The sequence below is a fragment of the Falco peregrinus genome, chromosome 6 (genome assembly GCF_023634155.1).
Source record: "Falco peregrinus isolate bFalPer1 chromosome 6, bFalPer1.pri, whole genome shotgun sequence".
In the NCBI taxonomy this organism is placed as follows: domain Eukaryota; kingdom Metazoa; phylum Chordata; class Aves; order Falconiformes; family Falconidae; genus Falco; species Falco peregrinus.
Genome location: NC_073726.1, coordinates 92,422,210 through 92,447,856, shown reverse-complemented (window position 1 = coordinate 92,447,856; position 25,647 = coordinate 92,422,210). Strand labels below are relative to the sequence as shown.

General features: G+C 47.1%; 1 protein-coding gene and 1 non-coding gene across 2 annotated transcripts; both read right to left on the bottom strand.

Moving 5' to 3' along the window:
• Positions 1 to 1,899: 1,899 nt before the first annotated feature.
• On the bottom strand, positions 1,900 to 25,560 carry NCAPD2 (non-SMC condensin I complex subunit D2). The gene is made up of 31 exons (XM_055809254.1): positions 25,357 to 25,560; positions 25,193 to 25,268; positions 24,997 to 25,055; positions 24,360 to 24,541; positions 23,742 to 23,881; positions 23,279 to 23,406; positions 23,075 to 23,198; positions 22,846 to 22,993; positions 22,096 to 22,293; positions 21,445 to 21,579; positions 20,823 to 20,907; positions 19,985 to 20,159; positions 19,599 to 19,720; positions 18,417 to 18,626; positions 16,354 to 16,528; positions 14,654 to 14,738; positions 14,374 to 14,507; positions 12,865 to 12,997; positions 11,222 to 11,306; positions 10,957 to 11,118; positions 10,501 to 10,712; positions 9,206 to 9,317; positions 8,774 to 8,897; positions 8,414 to 8,569; positions 8,023 to 8,200; positions 6,891 to 6,985; positions 4,976 to 5,056; positions 2,884 to 3,070; positions 2,514 to 2,640; positions 2,211 to 2,363; positions 1,900 to 2,036 (listed from the first exon to the last, which is right to left on the bottom strand). Exons 1-31 carry the CDS (start codon positions 25,508 to 25,510, stop codon positions 1,924 to 1,926), a joined length of 4,248 nt encoding a protein of 1,415 aa, XP_055665229.1. The 5' UTR covers positions 25,511 to 25,560; the 3' UTR covers positions 1,900 to 1,923.
• LOC114011571 (small nucleolar RNA U85) lies at positions 24,616 to 24,936 on the bottom strand. The gene has a single exon (XR_003553517.1). It is a non-coding gene; the product is annotated as a small nucleolar RNA U85 (small nucleolar RNA).
• Positions 25,561 to 25,647: the final 87 nt, after the last annotated feature.

Here is a 25,647-nt window from a genome sequence, read left to right as displayed (position 1 = left end):
AGCAACAAACTTTTAGGACTCTAGAAAATTTGCAAATTTTCTTGCAAATCCTTGCAAATTTGCAAATCCAGCAAAGCCTGGGTAAATTGCAGGTGCTCAGTGACTCAGGTGCTGTGAAGCTGCAGCTGCTCTGTGTCCCAGATCCTTGCTGGGTCTGCAGTAGAACCAAATAGTTGCTCTGACATGTCCCGGCAACGAGTGTTAAGTGAAAAGGCTTTGGCAGACGATGAGTCCCCGATTGCCCCAGTTTTCTCAGATTCAAATAGGTTATTGTCCTTCTTTCCTCTCTGGCACTAATAAGTTTCCTCTGTAAAAAACCTTCCTCCTGCGATGCTGGGGCACCGGTTCTAGAGCTTGCAAGACCACCAGAAAAGTGGTCTCCTGCTGAGTCACCATCAGTCTTTTACAGACAGTTGCTTATAAGGAGCAGGACAACTGGAGAGTGTGGGAGGACTGGGAACGGGGTGAAGTGCCCTGGGGGAACACCCCCTGGCCCACGGCGTTGGGAAGGGCCGATGGTTGCTGCAGCCTCTTAGACATTCATGTCATTCTGCTAGTGCAGGAGTTTGGAGCCCACCATGGGCAGGAGTCCCTCAGGGAATGGAAACATCACTAATCTGGGCACTGAGGAGCCCCACTCCTGGAAGCAAGGGAGCGGGATTACCCCCGGGCATTGTGGCGGCCAGTGAAATAGCTGCTTGTGCGAGAGAGAAGGGCAGCAGCCTCTGTGTAGCTGTTTAAACCCTCCGAGTTTTTGTTTCACCTTTCTGCAGGACTTCCTTCACCCAGGACACAGGATTGCCAGTTCCTCCGGTGCCGGGAGAGGCCAGTGAGGAGGTGGGAGAGTGGCCTGAAGGGAGGCCAGCGCTCAGCAGTTTTATGGCCACCTTGCTTCTTCCAGCCACCTGGTCATATCTCCCTCACCACACTATCATCAACACACTGTCTCATATATACGCGCGGACTTGTAAAGCCTCGAGCCCGGGTAGTGATCCGTACCCGCTGTCCTTTTCTTTCATTGCCATTTGTGAGCAACACTGCACATGCGGTAGTCCCAGGCAGTACGCATGCCCGTGTCACATCTGCTGTGAATGCCATAGCTACTGCCTCGGTCTCCTGTAGCCTTCACTGAATATTTTATTAGGGAGGACAGGAGAGGGGCAATATTACTGTAGCTTTCTGATCTTTGTATTTCACAGGATTGTCCCGTTCTTACTGGGGCGCTCTGGAGCTGGGGACGGTATCTACGCTGGTATCTGGCTGTTACACCAGTGGTGGCAAAGCGGCAGATCTTTCCATTGAGCCACAGGACTCGAGCGTGGTGTTTGGTCCACGTGTCCCAGCCCAGTAAATATACCTGTCACCCCATCATTCCCTCATCTACTTGTTTGTATAAGCATCAATCATGTTTATGTCCATTCAGGTATTGGCATAAAAAACCCCAGAAAACAATGTAGGCCCAAGTCAAGGAAAAGATGCCGGTAACTTCCCAAAGCCCCGCAGGGGCTGGCAGGGCAGGAGCTTCGGAACAGCTCAAACATGAACGGGCCTATACCCAGCAAAAGCGTATGGGTCCTGTGTCCAGAGAAGCTGAATGGTGTACTTATAACTACACACAAAACAGGAAGGGAATGAGCATTTTATACTCAGTGGTTAGTTTGACTCTTCTTAGAAAGACCTTCTTCCCCAGACTTTTTATTTTTATTTTTAATCAGAGCAGCTTGCTTTCATCTTGCAGGGCAAAACCAGCCAAAGCAGCAGCTATACTCGTCACTGCCTTTCTTTGTGGAGATATCAAAAGACAGGATTGGAACTGCTTTAGCCTGGTGTGTAACATCCCTTTTGTCCTCATTTAAAGCACTGTCATATTATGGGGTAGCTCAGACAAGAGAAGACGACTGTGGCATAAAGTGAATTATATTTTTAGTCAAAAGACAGTGGCAGATGGTTGCCTCGGCGTGCCTGGCGCGCTGAAGATCTGGTGATGGGAGTTGTTTTGGTGGGGGTTTCTTCCTCTCTTAATTCTGCCAATAGGTCTAAAGGGAATAAAATGTGTCAATAACCAGCACTTACCTGCCTTGAACACAGAAGTCTACAGGCAACCCAGGCGGTGTTCCACACCTGCCCACTTCCAAAGGCACATCCCTACTGGGCCAAACCCATAGCCTTTTTCCACTTTCTGCCTTTGAGCACAATGTACAAAGGCTTACCGTCCTCAGAGTTGTTCTCCTCATCACTGGAGAAGGTGATAACAGCTTTTTTGCACGGACGGCGCTTTTGGGCACACTTCTGTTTTTGGAAGGCGTGAGGCGTGACAAAATCTTCACCACTGTTGGCCGTGCTCAGGGGCTGGTGGCGTGAGCCTGCCAAGAAAACAAACCAGCAAAAAAATCAAAAAAATAAGAGAGAAAGGTAGCAACCACTCCGTCTGTAAGGGTGAGGAAAAGTCCCTAGGTGTCTCTGCTGGACTGCAGGATGAGGGGGAAGGCTGCAGTCTCACAAAAGGAACATACTTCTTGTGTGTTTCTGCTTGGTCGCCTCTGTCACTGGAGTTGCGCTACCTTCCTGGCATGTCACTGCTGAATCCAGCCCTCGATTATGGGAGGCAGACATCTTCTGCTCCAGGTCTTCAGCCAGAGCCTGACGGAGATGGAACACAGTGGGGAAAAGAAAAAAAAAAAAAAAAAAAAAAAAAAAAAAAAAAAAAGAGGTGGGGACAGAGAATTATTACATCCATAGCAGAACTTCCATCAAGTTCTCTGATAAATTGTTGGGGGTGAGGAGTAGCCTGCTTAAAATGGAGAACTGCAAGGCTTTCCAATCACTGCATGTCAAAAGCGATCGTTTTCCTGGCCTGGACACTTGCCCCCTCCCCATCCTTACTTTAATCTCAGGTTTGCTGCCTGCTCTGGAGAATCGAGCCAGCAGAGTTTGGAAACAACTGTAGACAGCTGGGTCTTGGAGCTTGTCTGCAAAGCAGTCAAAGTTGTCCTGCAGCTTCTGAAGGCCCCGTTCCGAGAGGGGAAGCAGAGTCAGGCAGTAGGATAGATCCCGATACTGACGGTCAGTCCTGGGAAAGACAAAGGTTGCCATTAGCTCTGATGGAAAGGGGTATGTACGGATGAGCACGTCCTACCTAGAACTACAGCATGCGAGGATAAAGCATTTCCTGCAGGTGCTTCAGCCCTGCGGAGTATCAGATCCAGGCTGCTCTGTTACAGGTCAGAGTGCAGTGCCACACCGCACACAGCCACCACTGTGTGCCATCGAAGACACTGATCTGACACGTCAGAAAACCAAGAAGGCTTCACTGTTAAAGAACACAATCACTCTCTTAAGAAGTGTCAGAAGTTATTGCTGGCTATGAGGAAGAAATACACTCACTGAGGTGAGGACTCCTCTTGAAGGGCCTCATTTCAACTGAATTTAAAACAAAAGTCACTGCGGGGAAAAAAGGGAGTGGGGAGTAGACTAACATCCTTAATGTACCCCACTGTGATGGAATGGGAGGACAAAGAGCCAGGGTGAAGCCCCTCTTATTAATACACACACAGCAGAGGGCCAGAAGTCTGTCCTGCACAGTCTCTCCAAATGCACTGTCCAAACACAGAGAGATGGAGAACAAGGCTGCAGCACCCAGCTGGTTCCACATCCACAGTCTGAACGACACCTGCCATGTTGCTATGCTTAGAACTCCAGAAATGCTGAATAAGGTGACGGGGGCTGCACAGTCTTTTTTTAAGCTACTGTTTTAGCCTGGAGTGAGAGTCTTGCTCTAGCGTTACCACTAGCATGCATTAAACTGACCATCTTTGTGGCAGAGAAATATTAGGACGTTTTTATTCAAAGCTAGACATGGCTTACACATGCACATTTTTTTTTTACAAATGTGAAGAGCTCACCGGTGTTCCTGGGAGGCAATTTTGGAGAGGGGCTACTCTCCACTCCAGCTCAGAAAGCAAAATCCAAATATTTCTGGGGAATATGCAACTCCCTGAGGCAGCCGAACAGGCCACGTGCCCAGGCACTGTGTACAAATGGCCAAGATAAGCAGGCACAGCTTAAACCTCAGGGGCAAAGACACAACGATGGAGAAAGAAAAATCACAGGAACGGAGGAAGGCAGGGTGCACCAAATTCAGTGGAAAGTAAAACGAAGGTGTCACTGAAAGTACATGACAGAGAGGCAGGTAAATTTCTACTGCCTTTCTTCCTAGAAAAGGAGACTAAAAAAAGAAAACGTCAGAGAAGTTACAGCTTGGGGAGCAGGGGGAAAGAAGCAACAGCAACCCCCCCACACACACTGAAACCTAGGAAGCAAAACCATACCCCAGGGTGGTGGGGTGGGTCCTGCACTGTATACTCTGTCACCAGCACCATGAGCAAGGCACGCACATCTCGCAGACAAAGCACGGCCTAAGCCTATGGCAGCACAAGCCCTTGAATAAGAAAGCAGAGTCCCAGGCATAGAATTAGTACTGAGCAGCCCACGCACACAGAGCAAGGAGAGGCCGGTACCAGCTAGATGGTTGAGATCACCCTGGACAGGGGTGCTGGAGGACCCCAACGCCTCAGCCGGACACACTGATCTGATTTCTTAGCTGAGATGCAAGGGAAGAGCCTGTGGAGAAGGACCACAAAGGTGCCTAAAACCCACACGTGGGATGTCTCCTTGCTCAGCTGTACTGCAGATCTACATTGTCACAAAACTGTTTCCTAAGAAAGGAGGGAAGGGAGACGGGCCAGTCACGGTGTAATGAGAGAAGAATCCTTATACATATTTATTCATGTATTTTTAGGAGGAAGATGGGGAGGGGGAGAAAGAGGGACCTAATCCAGGTTATGTCAGCATTTGTCTCTTTGCCACATGAAGTATATGATGAGAACCTGTTACAACCACCATATACAAGGTAGTTTCTTCCAACAGTTCCTAAGAAGCAGACTTGCTTGTCAGGAAAATTAGGATTACAACCCACCTGACAGTCCGGAATCGCTGACAAAGTTTCTCCACCAAGCTCTCTCTCTGTTTGTCTTTTGAAATGTATGAGAAGAGATGTCTGCAAAGGAAAAAAAAAAAAAAAAAGGCAAAGTTTACAGCCCAGAGAGGAAACCACATTTCTGCCTACACTATGGGATGTCTGCAGCTATCCTATCCAGTGATCAGCTGGGTGGCCATCCAAAGATGATGAGAGAGCTCTGCGTGCCTCAGACTTAGTTCAGGAGAAGCTACAGGCATATGTACATATTTAAAATACTAATCACAGACCCTGTTGGGGGACAGCTGCTAGGACAAAACATACAATTAAAACTGCATGTTTGTGTAATAGCACCTGCCTAGGATGAAACTAAGAAATCCAGCTCACGCAAAGACCCTTGAAGGTCTGGAGTAAGAAGTGCTAATGGCTGTGCAGGGTCTGAGGCGGAGGGATGCTGAAAAGGCTGCACCAATGACTTCTGATCTGCTCCTTCCATCCAGTTTTAAGAGCGTGCAACACCTCCAGACAACCTCCTCACTTCACACGTTGCCCTGGCAGACTACCATGTCTGACAAGCAGGCCTTGAGAGGAGTGGGGTGGCACGCACTACTTTTTTTCCCCTTCAAAACCGTTCTTGTGACTTCTCTTACTAATTTGCTGAAGATACGCTGCTCTATTTTGAATCAATGCAAAAGTGAGTGTTACTTTGCACTGAAGTGGGAACAAAAAAACTTAACCACTAACCTGATCATGTTTTTCTTAGTTTCTTGAGGAATAGAGACATAGTCTTCAACACAGTTAAGTACTTCTGCATTCTGCATGATGTCCTCGCAGAAATCATTGAGTAACTTCTATGTATTAAGAAGGTCCTGCTGGCTGCCCTTTTTCTTGTACCAACACTTCTGTTAACTTACGCTCAGTCAGGCTGCACTGGACTCAATGCAGCTGCTCTAGGCGCATCCTCATTCAGTCCTTGGTATGTCTACAACCACTACACCAAGCTTCGTTCTTAAGATATGGGACAGAGACCATATCCTCAGGAGTCCTTTCTTTGCATTTGTTCCAGCATCAATTCATCTTTCTTTAACTTATATGACCAGAACTATGGCAGCATTCCAGGTAAGGTCTCACCAGCACTACCAATGCTTCCCTATCCGTAAACCAGAAATAACGTGACCGCTAAAATAGCCAGTGGACAGAAAGAGTAGTTGGAAAAAAAAAGGTCACTGGAGATTTTATTGGTCTCCTCTTCAGCAACAGAAATACTCTTGTTTTGTCCAGCAGTCCCGTCTGTAATCCACAGGGATTCAGGCAACTCAGAAAAACCCTCATATGTTTAAGTTTCAGATATAAGAGGAAAATTTCTATAATTTACCACTAAAGACATTTTTTGTGCTGTCTATGAGCAACCAATACCCTCAGACTGAACTATTTCAATATGTCTCTATACTATGGAGTAAGGTTTCATGGGGAAAAAAAGGCCAAAACAAAAAACCCAAATCCAAACCAAAGCAGCAAACCCAAACCTGTTACTTTAACTACAACTTTACTAAAATTGCTTACAAAAAAATCCAGTAGGCCACCAAAATGACAAAGGCAGCAGAGTCTTTAAAATCTGTTGTGTTCTCCCATGTGGCATATCCATGTTTCCACGCATAAACCCAACTGTTTTCCTTTTCTAGAGTGAACGAGCTAGTAGAAACTCTGTGGAGCTTCTCCTCACCCCCAGCTAGGTGGCTTTAGAACAGATTCCTCTCAGGATGACTCCATTTCAGATACAGACTGAAAAAATCAGATCAAGAACAACTGAAAAAGTGTGTTGTGTAAGTCACTGTGGTTTCTCTTCCCTGGATCTCACACCCCCTTTGCATAAACATAGTCCTAGTCAAAAGAGATTTCTCGAACCCTAGAATACCTCATAATGGTGTGGAAGGGTTCCTCCTCTATGCCGCAGTTAGGATCTGAGAGGTGACTGATGATGTCTGGAAGCAGGTTATAGATGGCGTTATCCTGTGCAGAATACAGGGTTCTACATGAGATACAGAATTACAAAGGACAGCTTAAGTCAAGCCAGATAACCTGCCCACTTAAAGCTACCTCCCTTCTCCCCGCCCCAAATCTACTGACCAAAAACATCAGCTTTTTGAAATTAGCTGTACACAGCCAGCCAAACCCATCCAGAACTATTTGGCTGAAGCTAAGGGGGAAAATAACCAATTGCCAAGCTAACAACAACTGCAACCCTTGGTTTGCGACAGCTCTGCTCTTTGGCAGACCTGGATGAAGTTTCTTCGCTTTCCAGCCGCGTCACAACCCAACAAAAAAGCTTCCTGATAAAGGAAACACACAGCAGTTCAGCTCAAGGAACTGCCTCCCGCCTGGCCTGAAGAGGCCCGTCCAGACCCCCCTTCCCACTGCTTTGACAGGGTTTGTCACAGGCGCTGCAGAGACAGGAATTAGTGCAGTCAGGCGGCTGGCTCTGCTTTTAGTGGCGCAAGCCCCTGTACCACTGCAGCTGCTCAGGCAGCAAATCTCAGACTCTGAAGGGCCCGCGGCGGCACTCACGCTTAACAGATGGTGTACAGGGGGCACCGCTGCTATTGTTCTCACCTGCCTGGGCTGTAATTCCTTCAGTTTAGGGGTCTCAGCATCACACAGCCAAGAACAACTTTGAAAGGTTTCAGAGATGGTGCACTGCCTGAGCCCTAAGGTCAGGGAACTCTGCTGTAAAGCCTCAAGGTAAGCTGCAGAGAACTGTTCCCAGCCCTGTACCAGGCACACACAAGAAAGCAAAGGGATGAGGCACCAGTTTGGAACCTGCCTTCTGATGCGAATGGATGAGGTAAAATTCAGCAACATCACAGCTGAAACAAAACTTGTGTTGCACAATTTCCTTTATCTGTCCTCATCTAGGCAACACAGAGGGACAGGCAGCTGCTCTGCACCACTAACACATCTTCTCCAGGACTCAGCTCTTGTATCATTGACTCAGCTTCCACCAGCCCCTCCCCACTCTTGTCAGCTAAGGTCCGTGAGCATCCACTTGCCTTGTTGGAGAGTTCACTGAAAAAGTTGTGAGCTAGTCCCATGATTGCCTCCTCTGGGTCTATAAGCAGAGTTGCCATTTCGCTCACTTGGCCCTTCACCTTTATCATGTCTTCGAGGATGAGGTGAGTCATCACCAGTCCAGCCGTGTGCCTCACGCTTGGGCAGGGGTCCCGCAACCTGGCAGAACCATACAGTTACTGCAGAAAGCAGCCGAGTATCTCTAAGCTACTGGTACCCATGACAGCCTACTCTACAGCCCAGGTCTCTTGTCTCTCTACATTGACACCTTCAGATTTGGTTTCCTGGGTCATTCTCACCTTCCGGAGGCCCAGTGTCACCCTTCCAGAGCTCTCATCACCTGTGTTCTTCCAGCAATGACTGTAGCATTACCTGGCACAGAGATGCGATGTCCAAGGCTCCACCACGTTGGGGAAACGGATGGCCAGATCTCCTGCTGCAATAATGAGGTTGGATCTCACACCAGGCAGAGTGGACTTCTCCATCATTGTTAACAGCAGGCGCAGGTGGGAGCTGCAGAACTCAGAGCTGATGAGACAGGGTACAGAAAAGAAGGCATTCATACCAGAATTCCATCTCTCAGAGAACAGAGACACATACACCAAAAAAAAAAAAGAAAATCTATGAACGCTCTTTTGTGTTTGTTCTCTCCACAGGAAAGGAGTTGCAACGTTTGCTTGTGCTTTAGTACCAGGAAGGCTGGGAAGAGGCACCGGAACAGCCAGCCATTACCTGATCATGCAGACTTTGCCAAGACTCAGGGCTGCAGCAGCCGAGAGCGCCGGATCGCTGTAGAGCCCAGGGTTTTTGCAGACTTTGAGCACCAGTGGAACAAAGGCAGAGAGCAGGTGCTTATCTAGAGAGTGGGAATAAAGACAGCAAGTATGAGAGTGCTGTTTGTGCATCCCTCTAAGAACAATTACTCTGTTTATCCCAGAACTCCTGCAAAACTACAGAAATTCGTTGACTCACTTTCACCATTGAAAAAAACACTTCCAGAAAGGCAAAGAAACAGCCTGTGTAGAAACTGACACCAGACAAAAAAAATCACAGTGTTTCCTTCTGAAGGAAACAGCCTTCCTCTTTCTGGATCTGTTACCCACTGTACCTGTTCTTCCACACAGGCAGACAGAGACAGTGCTCCTCGGTGGCAGCCACACTCACCATCTAGAAGTTCTGTCTCACAAATACTGCGGATGAGCTCGGCCTCAGTGTCATCCGCTGAGGCTCCCACAAGGCCCAGCTCCTCCTCCATAGTGGTCTCATTTCCTGTGCTCTGTGCAGAAGGGAAGACTGTAAAGATGACGACAGGCAACAATAACCCCTCCCCTCACAAAGTACTCTTCTCTCAGGTGAGAGGTGGATGCAGGTTACCAGCAGCACGACTAGAGTTGAGAATAGACTGATGGAGAATTCTATAACCCACTTTTCCCTGAGAACTGAATGAAGCTGTGCAGCGTACCCCAGGATTTGCCAGGCCATGTGTCACAGAACATCAACAAAAAGAGAAAGCCGAAGCTCCTGAAGCTAGTATGTTGAGACAGACCTAGGACACACCTGGCATCAATGCCAGAGTCTGGCACAACTTCAAGGAGACGCAAACCCTAAAAGCACGAAGTTCAAAGCAGACTTTGAATTGCTGGTCTTGTGAGTAAGATTATGGGAAACCTCAAAGCAAGGCAAAAGCAACACAAGGGAAGAAGAGAGACGTGGATGTTGCGTGAGGACCAACTCTGCGTCCCACTGCTGCTTCTTGGAAAATCTCATCGTAACCTCCTCCTGTCTGGTAAATGGTTGTGACACTGATAAGCAGGGTGGATGAGGAAACTAACTACAAATTTCTCTGGACATAGCAGTATAGGCATCTAACAGAGGCTGGATACCTAGGGACGCACATTTTTCTCTATTCTTACCCTAGAAAGTTAGCCTCACTACACTCTGGAAAATGTTGCAAGGTAACCCTAACCAAACATGGTATTTCTATCATACATATCCCATTAAGAAGGTTACTATTAAACTTTCATCATTACCACCTGAGAAAGGATAGGACCTTCAAACCCTATGGACCAAGGTTCCAGAAGCCCTTTTCCAAAATTCAGGGCACAAATGGGTGTTCTTCACCACCAGCAGCAATTGCAAAAGATTGCATTGGTAAGAAAGGAAGTGATGAGGGGGACGGAAATATTTGCCTGAAGCAGGAAGATAAGCATGGCCAGGACATCACCCTTCATTCCCTCTATTTTGCCTCTTCAAAACCCAAGACTGATGTGAGAGTTCTATTGAATGGGATCGTTCAAGGGCCTCAGCTCTCCCTGTCAATCATGCCCATTTCTATTCCCAAAGCACACGTTACCCCAGGCCTCCTGCATCCTCAGGAGTGCATTCTCCAGAAGTTTGCCATAGCAGTAGCTGGGACACTAGAAGAGCTGCCCATAGGAAAAAAACGCCTCAGTTCTCACCAAGGGCCTCTGCTTCTTCATGCTGCTGTCAGAATGCTTCTTGGACTTCTCCTCCTCTCTGAGGCATCGTCGTCTGCGTAGCTCTGTGCTCACTGACACTTCCAAATATTGTACCTGCTGCAGTGCCACCTGTCCCACAAGGGACAGCAGGTGCATCAGCATGAATGTGGGGAGGCTGCCAGCACCATCAGAGACTCTGTTGGGAGAAACCCCTGGATCCAGTGGAGAAAAATTACTACAGGTCAGTGGTGATCTAGACCTCTTCTCTCATTGGTTACTGTCAAGTTTCACTGTATAACCCACCTCCATGCTCCACAGACTCCTTCATGCACTGGCACCCTTCCACACCAACACCGCCAACTAGTCCCCCAGCTCCTCCTGCAGTTACTCTAGGCCACCCAATCGCAGCATGAGAAACCATGGGTACGGGTTTCCTTCACCAGATTTTTTCCTCACCAGCTTTCTGCCCATCAGCCTCCTCCAGCTTCTCCAGAGCTTGCTGACTACACATCTGCAAGATGTGAGCACATATATCCCCTGCCCCTTCTGCTAGCTTGTATATGAGCGTTACTGCTGTCTCCATGAAGGGGATCCAGTGACCACTTGGCTGGGCGAAGCCTGATGAGAAGAGAGAGCAGTGTACCACATGTAACAGTGACAACACAGGCTGCCTCACAGCCCAGCTTCATCCCCTCCAAACCTACTGCTGACTCAGGCTCACCTTTACTCAGAGTCTCACTCAGGGAAGCAAACAGCATGTGGTCCTGTGGCAGTCGAAATGGTGCATTGCTCTGCTCCAGCGCTGGCTGCAGAGAGAGCAGATGAGTTACTCCTACCACATAAGAGATCCCCCCGTGCCCTTCCTGGTGCTCGACTTTGCCACATGCACAATGCCAATCGAAGCCATGCAAGGCCCACGGCAGGGACAGCCCGTATGCTCTGCAACTGAACACACAGAAGGGACATTACTGTCACTTTTGAAGGCACGGTGGCAAACACTGGGTGGATTTAATGCTTGGCCAAATGATAATCCCAGGCCAACCCAGGCAGTTCCACTATTTCACCTTAAATCAAAATAACTCTTGAAATCTCAAAATGACTCTTTTAAAAGCTGATATTATTTACTCATTCTCCACATGAGCAAAGAAGGAAATGTTTAGAGCGTCTTCAGGGTTACCAACGGTACATTAATCAGATGCCCTTGCCTAGGGGTACTCCAGGTTTTGTTTAAAAGCGAACCATCATCAGAAATGACAGAGGATAGCTCTGGACCCAACATCACCTCACACTTAGGCTGACTCTGTATCAGTCCCACCACATTTTAGGTTGGGAGTAAGATAACCCAGAGAACTACTAAACCAAGTATGACAATGCCTGAGATATCCCAGCACATCTGTATCTGCCTGATCAAGATACACTTGACCAAAACAAGCCGCTACCTGAGGATTTACCAGCTTTCAGTAGCCGGAAACAGAATCTCTCAGTTCACTACAATCCTACTCTCTGTACTGAATTTCTGTGCGTGTGGGGTGATAGGGAGGAAGAGCTACCACAGTCATTCAAGTGTATGTGAGAAGGGTCTGAAGTGTAGACAAACTTTACTGCAGAGTTAAGCCAAGCTAAAACTGAATTACAACTGTCTTTAGAACAATTAAGAATGTTGTGATGTGTATTAATTCATGAAGGTCCTGCAGTAACATCCTCAGTGGAAGGGGCAAACACACAGTGATGGTGCTGTGTGAAAGAGGGCTGCTTTTATGCAGGAACTCCTGAACTAAAACCCTAAATGCTTGAGTCAAAAAACATAGTGGGGTTTTTTTTACCCCCAAGTGCATTTAAGACAAAAAAAAAAAAAAAAGTATAAAGTTTTTCCCCAGACAAAGATGCTGTGGACCATCATGTTGTTTTAAGTACAAGAGGGACAGGTTTGAAAACACTTCATGTTTTATATTCAGCTGTACAGCTGACAACTCCCAAATATCAGTTAATAGGGAAGAGCAAAAGAATCACAACACCAGAAAACATCAGTAGAGGAAAGGGCTTCATGGTTGAGGAAACACAAATCAGTTTAGAACTGGGAGTCTGAGGAAGAAAATTGAAAGGAAAACAGATTTTTTTGTGCAATGAACTCTTTACTAATTGAATTCAGCCTGTTGCCTCATGAAAATTCTTTTATTACATGTTCACTGATGTGTGCTAAGCTTTCCAGACAGTGCTGATGAATGGTCTCAACCTACTTAATTTCACAGTTGGTAAAAATTTAATCACTTCTCTCTCTTCTCAATACAAACCATTTACCCCCCTTCTTTGTTTCTGGATAACTCTCTTTCTGGACGAGCTCAAGAAGAAACTGAAGAGTTTTACCTTACGGTTACTGGCAAGTTTGGAGATGGCGTTGCATACTTCTTGAGCAAGGCGATAGTCTTCACATACCTTCTCAGACAGCCCTACTGTCACCAAGACGTCCAGGTTGCTACCTACGATCTCTGGCTTCCCTCTATGGAATGGAAGCAATGGGGGTGTTACGTGAGTTGGTGCTGAAAGTTTACAGAAGTATGGATAACCAAGAGAAATACTCCTTGTGCTTTACAGAAGGCAGTGGTTTGAGTAAGAGGAGGGAAGGAAAAAAAAACCCAGATCAAGCAATATTCCACAGAAGCCTGTAAAATCCTCACTCCACTATGAGATTAAGTTCTCCAAAGTGAACACTGGACACACTGTCTCTTTACAAAGAAATAAGATTCTTGATTCCTTTTTCTTATCAGAAAGAAGAAGAGCTTAAAAGGGCAAGACAAAGAAAAATGTTGCAAAACAGAAAAGAGTCCAGCAGCTCAGGACCAGTGACATGTGCCACTTCCTCCCCTACTGTGCAAAACAAAACAACACAAAAACACCCCAACTCCAAAGCCCATGCCCACATCCCCGCTCTTCTTTCTACCTATGAAAGGTAGAATTGCATATTCCTCAGACCAGGCTTGATCTGAGGAATATAAAATTAACTGGGTGAAGAAGTGAAAAACAGAATTGAATGTATTTAAAAGGAGGATCTAAAAAGTTTGTAACGGGGCACCTTCAGGATAAAAGCAAAATCACCTCCCTTAGCAGATTTGTGAAGGCAGCAATACTGTTATTTCATCCCCCCGCCATGGACTCAACATAGGGTCTCACGGGATATCTCAGAAGCCTAAAGAATTCAATCCCAGGATTTTAGGGAAGGACTTGAATTTTGAGATGTCTACAATTCTGCCACAAGCACATGGAACGGGGTGGTAGAAATACCTTGGAAGGAATATCTAATTGTCAAATTGCAGAATTGGCTGTGAGCCCCAGGAACAGCTCCCAGCTCTAGAGCCAAGAACTTTGGGATTATCATTATGCAGGCCTAGTTTTGACTGATTAAGAACTGAAGTAGGAAGAGCAAGAAGAAATCAGCAGGTAAGCTAAATACCAAAGGGTTACTGAAGAAATTAAAACCTTACAGTGCAATTACACTCTTTTTGCCTCCAGAAAGGGAAGCGGACTCATTTCCCTCCCTCATGCTAAAGGCTCCAGACATCTCTACTCAGCAGCTTATTGCTGCTCTTATCCAAACACAAAGCTGCAGAGCTGTGGCACGGCGAGCTCTGAGAAGGGGTGGACATTCAGAATACAGAGAAAGTGATGTTGTCATACTCATTCAGAGACTGTGCTGGTGGGACCCAGCACAACTATGTTTAATTCCAGGCCTCGTTACCCCATGACAGGGCTACTGTTTTTGAAGCTGCAGAACAAAAGGGTCACCTGATGCAGCACCTGCAGTTCTTCGATAAAAATTGACTCCCTGTACATCCTCCCACTCACATAATCCTCCCACACCACAGGCCCACGGCTCACCGTGCCATCATCCCCAGCAGGATCACAGCAGCACGTTGTTCTAGTGGTGAGCACTGAGATTTTTCTGTGAATCGTTCCCAAAGCAGCTGGATCACAGCAGGCTTTATTTCATCTTTCTGCACAAACTCTGAAATCTGGAAAAGAAACGCAATAAAACAAGTAGGGAGAGGCAGAGGAAGATGGACTTCAAACCAACAAAGACATCAACTGCAATGCCTACCATTTTAATGTAACAGACATTAAGATCACAAACATAATCCAAACCCAGGCAAGTACTCACTATTTCTTCTAAGCACTGTATCGTTCCTAGTGATGCATCCACCATGATGAGAGATAAAGAATGCACCAGGCTCTGAGCTCTGGCCCTTTGAAGGGGGAAAAATAAAATAAAATAAAATGAAATGAAATAATAATTTAAAAAGGTAAAGGTAAAGAAAAAGGTTTTTTATTCTGTTTCTATTCTGCTATTCAGAAAGCCGAGGACATCTGTTAGATAATAGAGCTGATCCCTGGAGACTTCCCCCTCCACAAGCTAGAGTCCTCCAGGTCACCCAGCTTAAGTTCCAATGAGCACGCCACGGGCTCAGAAGTCCACTGCCTTGTGCACTGCTGCTCCTAGCTGTGCTCAAAGACTCAACAAGAGGCACCCACCAGCCACTTCCCAGTTTGCTCTCAACTACAAGTCAAATTACTGTTTTCCCTAGAACACAAGAAACTGAAACTCTCTGTGAACAAATAAGGCCAGATCTCAAACTGTAGGAGAGTCATCTCCAGGCAATACTATCAAGAAGAAATAAGCAGCAGTGGATACTTTGTGTTGCCCTGATGGTACATATGAGGGTGAAGTATGGTGCATCTCACCAGGGATCACACTTACTTAGTGCATGTGTACCCAACAGGCGCTAAGAAAGAAGAGCTAACAAAGAGGACACACAGCTCCTCTCTAGCGTGGAAGAAAAAAAGCATTCAAGCAGTACTCAGCTCCCAACCCCAAATCCTGAATAAGGATCAGCAAAGACCCCATTAACATCCTCTCACCTGCCACATGTAGAGATTTGTTACAAAGAGGTTTAACATCAGTCTTAATGAAATACAAATTGAAATGTGTGTGAAAGCACCCAGATGACAATAATAACTACTAACGTTGTATAGTGTGAGGGATAAAGAAACAGTGTATGTTGAAAAAAAATCAAGGACAAAACTGACAGAAAGAAAACCAGTAAACACTGAAGAATGTGTTGTGTACACCAGAAGCAGAACGCCTACACTCAGATAAGGCCACAGCACGCATACCCTGTCAGCAAAAGACCTGAGCCCTGGCGTCAGCCAGACAGCTCCAGCTTCAGCCCATACTGTATGCCATTCCTCTCATTATCCCAACAGGAGGAGCGATGACAGCCATAAGAAACCCAAACCAGGGGAACACTGAGCAACAACTTTGCCCACAGAAGGTGAAGTGAGCAAGACTCTTGGACATGGGATGACTCCATAACAACAGCTGACTCCCAAAGGGGCTGAAATAGCCATCTAAACTATTCACTTAATTGTTGCCAACCAAGAACCCTGCTGAGAAGACAGACACCCCTTGTTCTCTGTAGAGACCCTACCCAGATCATTTGGGCACACATATCTTGGTGCAGTGCTTTGTATGAGTGAATTTATGAGATGGTTAGGTGTCAGTGCCTGATAACAGTTCAATTTAAAATAATTCTCAGCTTCTCCTTCTGTAAGGCCTCAGATAGAGTTTTGCTGCATGAATTTCCTACACATGGACACTACAACAAACCAAGAGTGGAAGCTCAGTGGTAGGTGCCACAGGAAGACTGGGATACTCAGCTACATAACCTTACATTTCAGCTCAGCATGAAGGGTGGCAACTTTGATTTCTCTTCCTGCCCATAACCCATTCCCAACGGCTCCCCAAAAGAAGAATCGAGGTGGGTGGAGAAAAAACCCTCTTCTGATTAGGAAGGGCCATACCTCTCTGACTTGCCGCTGGGGCTCAGATAGAGCCGTCTGTAGGCATCCAGCACGGCCTCCTTAATACCAGGCTCTTTTGACCATATGAGGGGGAGCATCCTGCGGACTCCAAGCACTGCCTGGGGCACACCAAACTGTGAGGCTGTCACAAGGAACTCAATGGATTCCTGCACAACTGCAGAGAAAAGAACAGTTGCATTAGTGTGGCTCGTTCCTATAGCCTACCAGAGAAGCCATTAAAACAAATTCATAGGCATACTGCTCTCACAGCAAGCCCTACAAGCATCTAAGATCAATGCTACTGTCTGCAGAGGGCTCAAGTCAGAACAGGGCTACTAGTAAAAAGATGTAGATGTCCCGGAGGAAACAGGTACAGGTTAACAGTATTACAACCAAATCTAATCTGACACATTTAGAAGAGCACAGACACCACGTTTGAGAAAGAATAAAATTCTCTTCTGGGAGACAGGAAGAAAAAAATCTCATAGTCACAGCAGATGAGCAGCTGAACCTAAGTCCCAGTGCAATGCTGTAACCAGAGAAATCAAGTTACTTGATGCGTAAATGGGGTAATGAACAATGCTTTTGATTCCAGCTTGAGTACTCCTGAAATATACTTGTCTTCTGCTCATAAGACAAGAAAAAACATTAATTTGGAGAGCATTCACAAGAGAGCCACTGTAATGATCGGAGGGACTGTACAATGAACAGTTCATAGAGTCTGACCCCTGGTTTAGTGGGAGCTTACACGAGAATAAGCCTTCAACTTATAGATCTGAATAAAGACCCCCTATCAGAGAAGCTGGTATGCTTCTCCTGTCTCTAGTCACACCAGAAGATACATATTTTCAACATAAAAAATAAAATTAAATCTTCGAATCTTAAATCTTTAATTAAAAAAGAAATCTAAATCTGAGCACATCCCTTACTACCACCCCCTCACCCAGCAGCACACCATCTCCAACTGGAGACAATGTCTCAAAATGTCCCAGCTGTTCAGACACTCAATGTGCCTTCCTTACACTACAGCACAGGACAACAGGGAGGTGGAAAGCCAGTAAAATCTGCACAGCCATGAAAAAAATAAACCAAACCCCAGGTGTTTAAGCATCAGGTGAGGGGCACACACTCCGCCTTGAAATTCAAATGACCTGTAAAGACACTGAACCCAAAAGTTCATTTTTGCGTGTGCAAACAGCTAATGACATCCAAACCTGGCTGGGAAAGCCCAGATGCTTATCACAGCTAACACACGAGTCCTTAATACAGGTGAAACCTCCAAAGTGTGTGCATGAAGCTAGGGTGCTGTAGTGCTCAGACCTGTCTGTACCCCAGAGCTATGCAAGTGTCTGGCAAGCAGATGGACCAGGGAGAATGGGAGAGGAGAGAGCTGCGCCCCTCTGTGTCCTCAGAGGTGCTGATTTATGATAAGCACTTCAAAAAAGTCTAACTGAATACAGTAGTTCTAATATTAAATAGGAATAGCTGAATTAAACTCAAAGGCCTACTCATAACCACTTTTCGTGACAGCACGCAAGAGGACCAGGCCATAGAACCTGTTGATCAGGATCGCTTTTAGCTACAGCATATCAAGTTTAAGGAAAGGTGAGGTGGACAAGACAGGCTGCTCAGTTCCCTTCTTGTGGCCAGCATAACAGCTGAAGCTGCATCAGGACACGAAGCAGGTAACAGGACAGCTTCACTGGCCATGCTTACTTTGGGAGAACCTCAGCTGAGACGATGAACACGCATCCCCCTCCCATGGGCGGCAGGGGAGCTTCCATAAATAAAGTAGTTTTGGTCACCTGGCTTGTAAAACTATTTTCAACCTTGATATTTAAGACATGGATTCCTAAAAAGCCCATCCATGCCCTAACACAACCCCAGTGCTTGCTTTTCCGATATCCTGGAAGTGCCTCTAACATCTGCTCAGTGAAAAGCAGCTCCTCCAAACTTGCCCCCTTCCCCTGGAGCTCCACCACTGCAGTGTCTCCCCTCTAGCAAGGGGAAAGCTCTCGAAATGCTGAACAGGGGAGAAAGGACCCCATGGTTATTTGACACACCTGAGATACAGTTTTCATGCATCATCTTGCTGATCAGGCTCAGGGCTTCTGTGATTTTCACTGAAAAGTTGTAAGCATCTTGCAGGTATTGCACCAACATCTCCTGTTTGGCCAGCTCTGTTTGAGGCTGCTTGTCCGGCACAACTTCTTCAGCCTGAGGAGAGCTGCTGCCACGTGGAGAATCCTCACTGTTCTCACCTGGGCAAGAACCTGCACAGCACAAACACCCGCTGGTGAGCAATATGTAAGGTATAAGGGAAACAGGCACAGTTCAGAGCATTTTAACACTTCTCCCTCCACTCCATAGTGACCCCTTCCAAGAGCCAGGAGACAAAAATCCAAATTCTGCCATCAGACTTGGCTACAAAGACAAAATCTCAGCATGCTGTAGAGCAAGTTCCAGTACTACAGTGTGATGCACCATAGAAATGCCAACTTAATACAGGGGTGGAGAAAGGCATGGTCCAGCTGGGGTAAACTCCACTAAAATGCTGAAGGGGTTAATCTGAACTTGGCATCCCCCCAAAGATGGATGAGGCCCTGAAAGGGAATCAGGGCAGAGTAGGGAGAAGGCAAACGCTGCTACTCCCTAGCAAAGTTTGCAGAAGTGTGGAGAATTGACAAGGCTATAAATATTTTTAGATGGTACAGTTTTGATAGAAATCAGCTCAAGGAGATTGGCTAGGAAACCTTATCCTGAAACGAACAGCAAAGACAAAGAATGTGAAGTCCTAAAAATATGCCTAGAGGCTTCGAGATAAGCAAGAGGTTGCTTGAACCTGATACTTGGTCAAAGCTGCAGAGGGTAAGCATTATGTGCCACCACCTGTTCAGGAAGCAGAACTCCTGACAAATTCAGGCAGGACAGAAGCGGGTGTGTGGATAACACTACACTCCTCTCAGCAGATACTATGTGAATTAAAGCATCAGAAATGCACTTCTACTGGGAACACAGAACTTTTTTGACCAGAAATGAAATAACAGGACTAATCCAATCCAGTAAAAATGCCAGGCCACTGGATGAGTAGATGATCCGGAGATGCACAGCTCTATGAGCTGTCAAGTACACACAGACTGAGCCCCACAGGTCAGAAGGAGGGCCAGGGCATTCCAGAGCCTTTTGGCCTAACTATGGCATCAGCTTGGACTTAGGGAAGAGACAGATTGATCCGAAGCAGTTACCTGTGTAAAGTCTCTTCAGAACACTCAGGATTGTTGCCTCCTCACTTTCCTCTGCAGGGCCGCTGAAGGGCTCCTTCCCCTGGAAGTGACACAGGGCCTTCCGCGTAAGGCGGGCTGCACTCCTGGACAACGACACCGCCCATGAGAAGAACATCAGCAACCCGTCAGGGCAGAACGCAAGGAAAACCATCCAACTTTGCCCTGAACAACTGGGGAAGCAGCTCCTGTCAGCATCTTGTGCCGAGTGCCCACGCCAATCTCTTCCTACAGAGTAATGTTACTGGAAATCATCCCTCTACCCTGGAGCTCAAACCTTTCTTTAACAGAGAACAAGGGACAAACACAGCCTGTGGGATGAACACTGTCAAACTACAGAGCCTTCTTACTTGTAATTCAGCTTCCTCAGCAGCCCAGTGATTTGCTCTGATGTACTCTCCACTGTTTCCCCAACTTCCAGCACCTCCTCTTCCCCTTCCTGCAGTGGTTGAAAGAGCTGCTGTGTGGCAGCCCTAACTTCTGGCAGCATTGCTTCCCACTCTTCCTCAGAGGTGATCACTGGAGCTGTTATAAAAAAACCAAAAACCCAACACAAAAGAGGGAATGAAGAATCCAGAGACTCAAATGACACCCTAAATGGGAAGAGAAACTCATCTGAAAGTTAGGAATTCCACTTTTCTTCTCCCCCGCCAGCCCTGGAAGACACTATTCTCATTGATCCCACCCAGACTGAAGTAAGAATAAACCATAACTCTTTGGCATACCGCCCCCCCCAGCAATAAACCAATCACTGAGGGTAAAAAAATGAAAGGTAAGAGAGAACCGTCATTGGATATTTATTATTTTGTAGACAGCACCAGGTCCAAGGCTAATCAATTTAAAATTAACATCTGCCCAACCAAAATTATGGCTTAAGCAGTACTTGAATGGAAAACTGAAAGCTGAAAATGGAAGCCTGAGAGGGTGTTCAGTTCTTATGCTGAAAATAGGATATTTAGCTAAATGGACTGTTGATCTAGATACGGACACTGACATGGTCCTTTTATAATACTACTGTATGAAAATCTGAAAATCTGCTGTGAGATTAATCCCAGTTATCCGGCCTCACCATCTCATGCGAGTCAAGATCTGAGACAAAAGTCACCAGAACCTGGGAGCAAATTTAAGATGAGCAAAAATAAACCCTGGTATGTCCTGGGAAGGGGAAAGAAGAAGAAGGGAAACTACCTGCTGTGGATCTATCACGGTCCCTCATTTCTTGCAGCTTCTGCACCTCTTTCTTCAGTGCCTCAGTCAAGTCGGTACAGCTTAGCTGAAGATGCCAGAAAGAGAAGTATGTTACTCACCCTCCTTTTTCTGAAATGCTAGAACTCTTTCTCATCCACTGCCCGCTTGAAGTTGTCAATCCCCTCAGATAACCCTGGTTTTGGAAACTGGAATAGCAGACTCTGGACATCACCCTAGAATGGGAACTCCTGTAAATCATCAGTCTGAGGCTCAGGAGCAGGTGCAGCTAAACACAAAGAGCTACAGCTCTGTGCAGAATGTTCTAAGAGACTAATTCTGATCAAAAGGAAAGAAACCCCACAGTGGATTCAAATCAAACCACTGCAGGTTTTTCCACAATCAAAGGCATCCCTCCTGGCCTTCAGCACATCTTCACCATTACACCAAGTGAGGGAAGAGCCAGAGGAAGCAAGATCTGAACCTGGGAAAACCAGAAAGCTCCCACGTGCAGAGTCAAAGGCTATTTTGTCCCTCCCACAAGACACAGGAAGGCTATAGCACACTGCAGATATTCAGCCTGCAAACAGATATCTAGCATACTCATCATACTGGTGGGAATTACCTTGCAGGAGAAGGGATTGTTGGACAGAAATGCAGCCAGGAGCTGGATTGCATTTTTAACTACCATCACAGATTTGTCTTTGAGACGCCCAACAGCCACTGATACCACAGACTGAAACTGAGTCAAAGGCAGGACCTATCACACAGTGAGAGCATAGACAAAGTTATTGAGAAGGCCTAGAGGCCCAGAAAAAGTTATTTTACTGCAGATGTATTAATGTACTAAAAGGCAGAGATTCTAGACTTATAGAAAAGTAGTCTGGGTCTGAAGGGACCTCTGATTATCTTCTGATCCAAGCCCTGTTGTAAGCAAAGACTTGGGTTATCCAGGGTCCTGTTGAGTCTTAGTATATCTACCAAGGGTGATGTTTTCCCATATCAATGTCCAAAAAGAACTTGCATACTGTGTTCTTCCTTCTGTTCTATTCCAGTAACAAAGACCAGCATTTAATTTCTGTTCCCCAGTTCCCTTGTCCCTAGGGTCTTTGGTCTCTTGGCAAAAAGGAACTACAGACACCCCAGCACACAGAGACAATGCCTTTCTCTGTTAAACTTCAGTCTCTGCAAACAAAGACCAGGATAACAAAAATACCTTTAGAAAACAACAGGGGAAGGGATGAGTGATGTGAAGCCAATTCCCTAGCACACTTACCCTGCACTGAACGATTCGAGTGAAAAGCTGCAGCACGCGGCTGCGCACAAAGCCATGGATGTCACAGATATGGGACCGCAGCATACTCAGAAACTTGTCCCGAGTACCACGGGCAGCTTCCTCCAGCTGGTCACCATTCAGCACCCGCACCAGCACTTCTGCCATAGCCGCCAGAATGGCATTTCGCATCATATAACTCTGCAAAAAGAAAAGCTGTTGAACCAGGAACAGACAAAAAGACACAATTTGATATGCCCAGAGGAAGGACAGCCCAAAGTTTGGGCCTTCCAAGTCCCAGGCTCTCAGCCTTAAGTGAATTTCTCCATTATGGACTTTGTATTAACCTTGGGTGAACATGATTGTGCCTGGAAGACAGAGTAATTCAACCCTGCTATCCAACTAAGTCCACAGAAGCCAAGAACTGATACGAGAAACACTTAAAGCTTTAAAGGGCAGCTTAAAAAAAGGTAACACAATGACAAACTCATTAAGTACTGAAGAACAACGGACAACAGCTGGGATCTTAGACCAGTAAGCAGTCTCTGATATCTGAGAGTGACAACCAGACAGTAGATGTCATGGTTTCCATTTCCTTTGCATCTTTTAGGTAAGGGCAGAACCTATTCCAAACAGCAGGTTTTGGCTACTTGATGTCTGTGAAAGAGGGTTGGGTTTTTCAGGCAGAAAAAGCTGGTTAACAGCACCTCCACCCCCTGACTTCTCCAGACAGACAATATTGCAGTAACGTACCTCTCCATTCAAGAGATGCAGGAGAACACTCATGTTGGCCAGCACCAGAGCTGGAATCTGTTCAGCCAGTTCAGTTATAAAGGTAGCATAACCCTTGACTCCTGAAGTATCATGAGCCAGATCCTGTGGAAATTTCTGTCCGATTTCCCTGCATAGAAAGATGAAACAAGGAATAGGGTGCCCCAAGTAGCCAGGGAGGGAAGGACAAGCCTCAGGGTATTTTTCTCACCTTAGCAATTCACCCACCAGGCTTTTCAGACCATACTCTGTGGCCCAGAGGCTCACGGCCTGTGCAAACACTGGGGCTACATGTTCAAAGTGCTGCAGCATCTGCGTGATCTTCACAATAGCACCTTTCACATGTGAGAAGAAAGAGATCAGGGACAGTAACTGAGAATGGCTTCAGGAAGAAGGCAAAGGAGCAGGAACTCACTGAACATGTGATCATAGTGAGTCAGGACTGCAGCAAGCAGATGTGTCACAGCCTCCCGTGTGGCCCGGTACTTCTGAAGACCGATGCTTGGATTCTCCAGGATGTGGTAACAGCTTCCTGTCATCAAGCTAAAGCCACAGAAGAGAGTGAACCTCACTATCACAACTTGCACCAACATCATTCTAGCACACTACAGCAGGCAAACATTTCTTTCAAACCAGAGAGATTCTCCAGTATCCTTAAAAAATCTGAGCAAACACCACCTGAATTTGAGAGGCCTACATGAGAAAAGTAAGTGGTTCTTAAACACATCGCTTTTGCCTCAAGATGGTTTCCTCAGTTACCCAGCAATCTGCACTCTGCAGAGGGCTGTAATACCACATCATTGGCAGATTTAACATTTAACCCTCCCCTCCAGAAAACCAGTCACTCATCCCACCTCTACATCCACTTCACCCCATACCTGACAAATTCTTCATCCACTGCTGAACCACCCCAAAGCTGACGGAGATCCAGCTGCAGCAGCTGTGTGAGCAGATGTAAAACCGGCTCCCTCTCCTCTTCCCAGAAGGATCCAGAGGTCTTGGTACGGTTCTTCTTGTTCTAGAAAGCAGATTACACAACACGATACACCAGCAGCTTGACAGCAGAAAAAACACCATCACCACCCGGTTTCCCTCAAAAAAGCAGATGACTGTCATGTTCTACAGCACTAAGAGACCCATTGCAAGATGTATGAGAAGTTCACGCATCTGCATCAAATGACGGTTGCCGTTACCTCTGACCACAGAAAGGGACTCGTGAGAAAATACTGGCACACAAAGTACTAACCAGACACTGAAGAGTGAACCAGAGAGGCCTGGGTACCCAAGTATCTGCTGATGTTTAGACACATATTGTCCCTTTGGCCATTTACCATATACAGTTTCACAGAAATAACCAGTACTCCACATAACACACTGATCTTGCTGGCATCATGTTTAAATAAACCCAGCTATAACATGAGAGATACCACAGAGTATAGCAAGCTTTCATGTTTTCTGCTTTTATCAACGTGGTTTCTCACAGTCCCCTCACCTACCTTCCCACTAGGATTCACCTCCAACAAAGCATTCCTGCAAGTTTCCGTTTCAAAGGCATCCACCAGGCCAGTCAGCAAATAGCAGTTCATCTTTAGAGCATTGAGGTGAGCAGCACAGTCCGCACGGCTCAGCCCAGAATCATGCATGATGGCAGGAAGTTCATTGGAATGATGGGACACCACTGAAAAGAGGTGAAAAGTCATGAGAACTCCTTTCAAGGCCCCTCAGCCATCCCCTCTTTCGAGGGCTTAAAGCAGCCATCAGATTACCAAAGACGTGCTCACATCTTACCAGCTGTAATAAGGGCTGCCCCCTGCAACCCAAACCTTGGATGCGCTGCCCCATCCTATCCCCACAGCCCCATGTCAGCTCACAGAAATACTCCCTCAGAGCTGATGCATCCCAAGGATGTATTTTCCAGGGACACAGGGAAGGGGATTTTCTGTCGGCCTGCCCTTACAGCAAACATGCACAGCTCAGCATTGTCCACCAAGATTACAGGCCCATATTACTGGAATGGGCTGAAAGTGCAACCCAGCTGGTCAAGTCACATTAGCCTTTATATCATCACCGAGCTGCCAAAGGGGAGGGACTTCTCTAGTGCTTCTGCTTCAGCCAGGAACAGTGGATACCCACCGCACATCATCAGCTCCAGGGCATCCTCCTTGACAGCAGTCTCTGCGGCTTGGAAGCAGCTGCAGGGCAAGCACAGTTCGTTGAGGGGAGCGAAGAAACGCCCCCGGGGAGAGGCGCGAGTGCCTCGGCGCCCCAGCCTTGCCACAACCCCCCTGCACCCGCTCCCCTCGGCCCCAGCCCCGCGCTCGGTACTCACCGGAGCAAGCTGTAGAGAGAATCGAAGTGCTGCAGCACCGCCAATGCGCCGTGCGCCTTGAAGGCGCTCCGGAAAGCTGCGGGGAAACACGGAGAGGGGTGGGGGGCAGCGGTCACGGCCGTGACCCGCCAGTAGGCCCAGGCCGGGCCGGGGGCAGCGCTTACCTGTGAGGGCGGGCGGCAGCTCGCTAGCGGGCAGCACCCTCTGCACAACATAGCAGCCGGGGCCGCTGTCCCGCAGCAGGTCGGCGAGGTTAAGGGGCAGGCGGAACTCCCAGGCGGCCTCCGGCACGGCCCCACGGGCTGTTGCCGCCGCCATTGCCCTGCCGCCGCTCCGAATAGCGCGCGCGGCCGCACTGGCCCCACCCCCTTGCCTGGGCCTATCAGCGGCCAGCAGCGCTGCCGCGCGCCAGGGCGCTGCCCAATCACCGGCTCCCTTTTCACTCTCGGACCGTT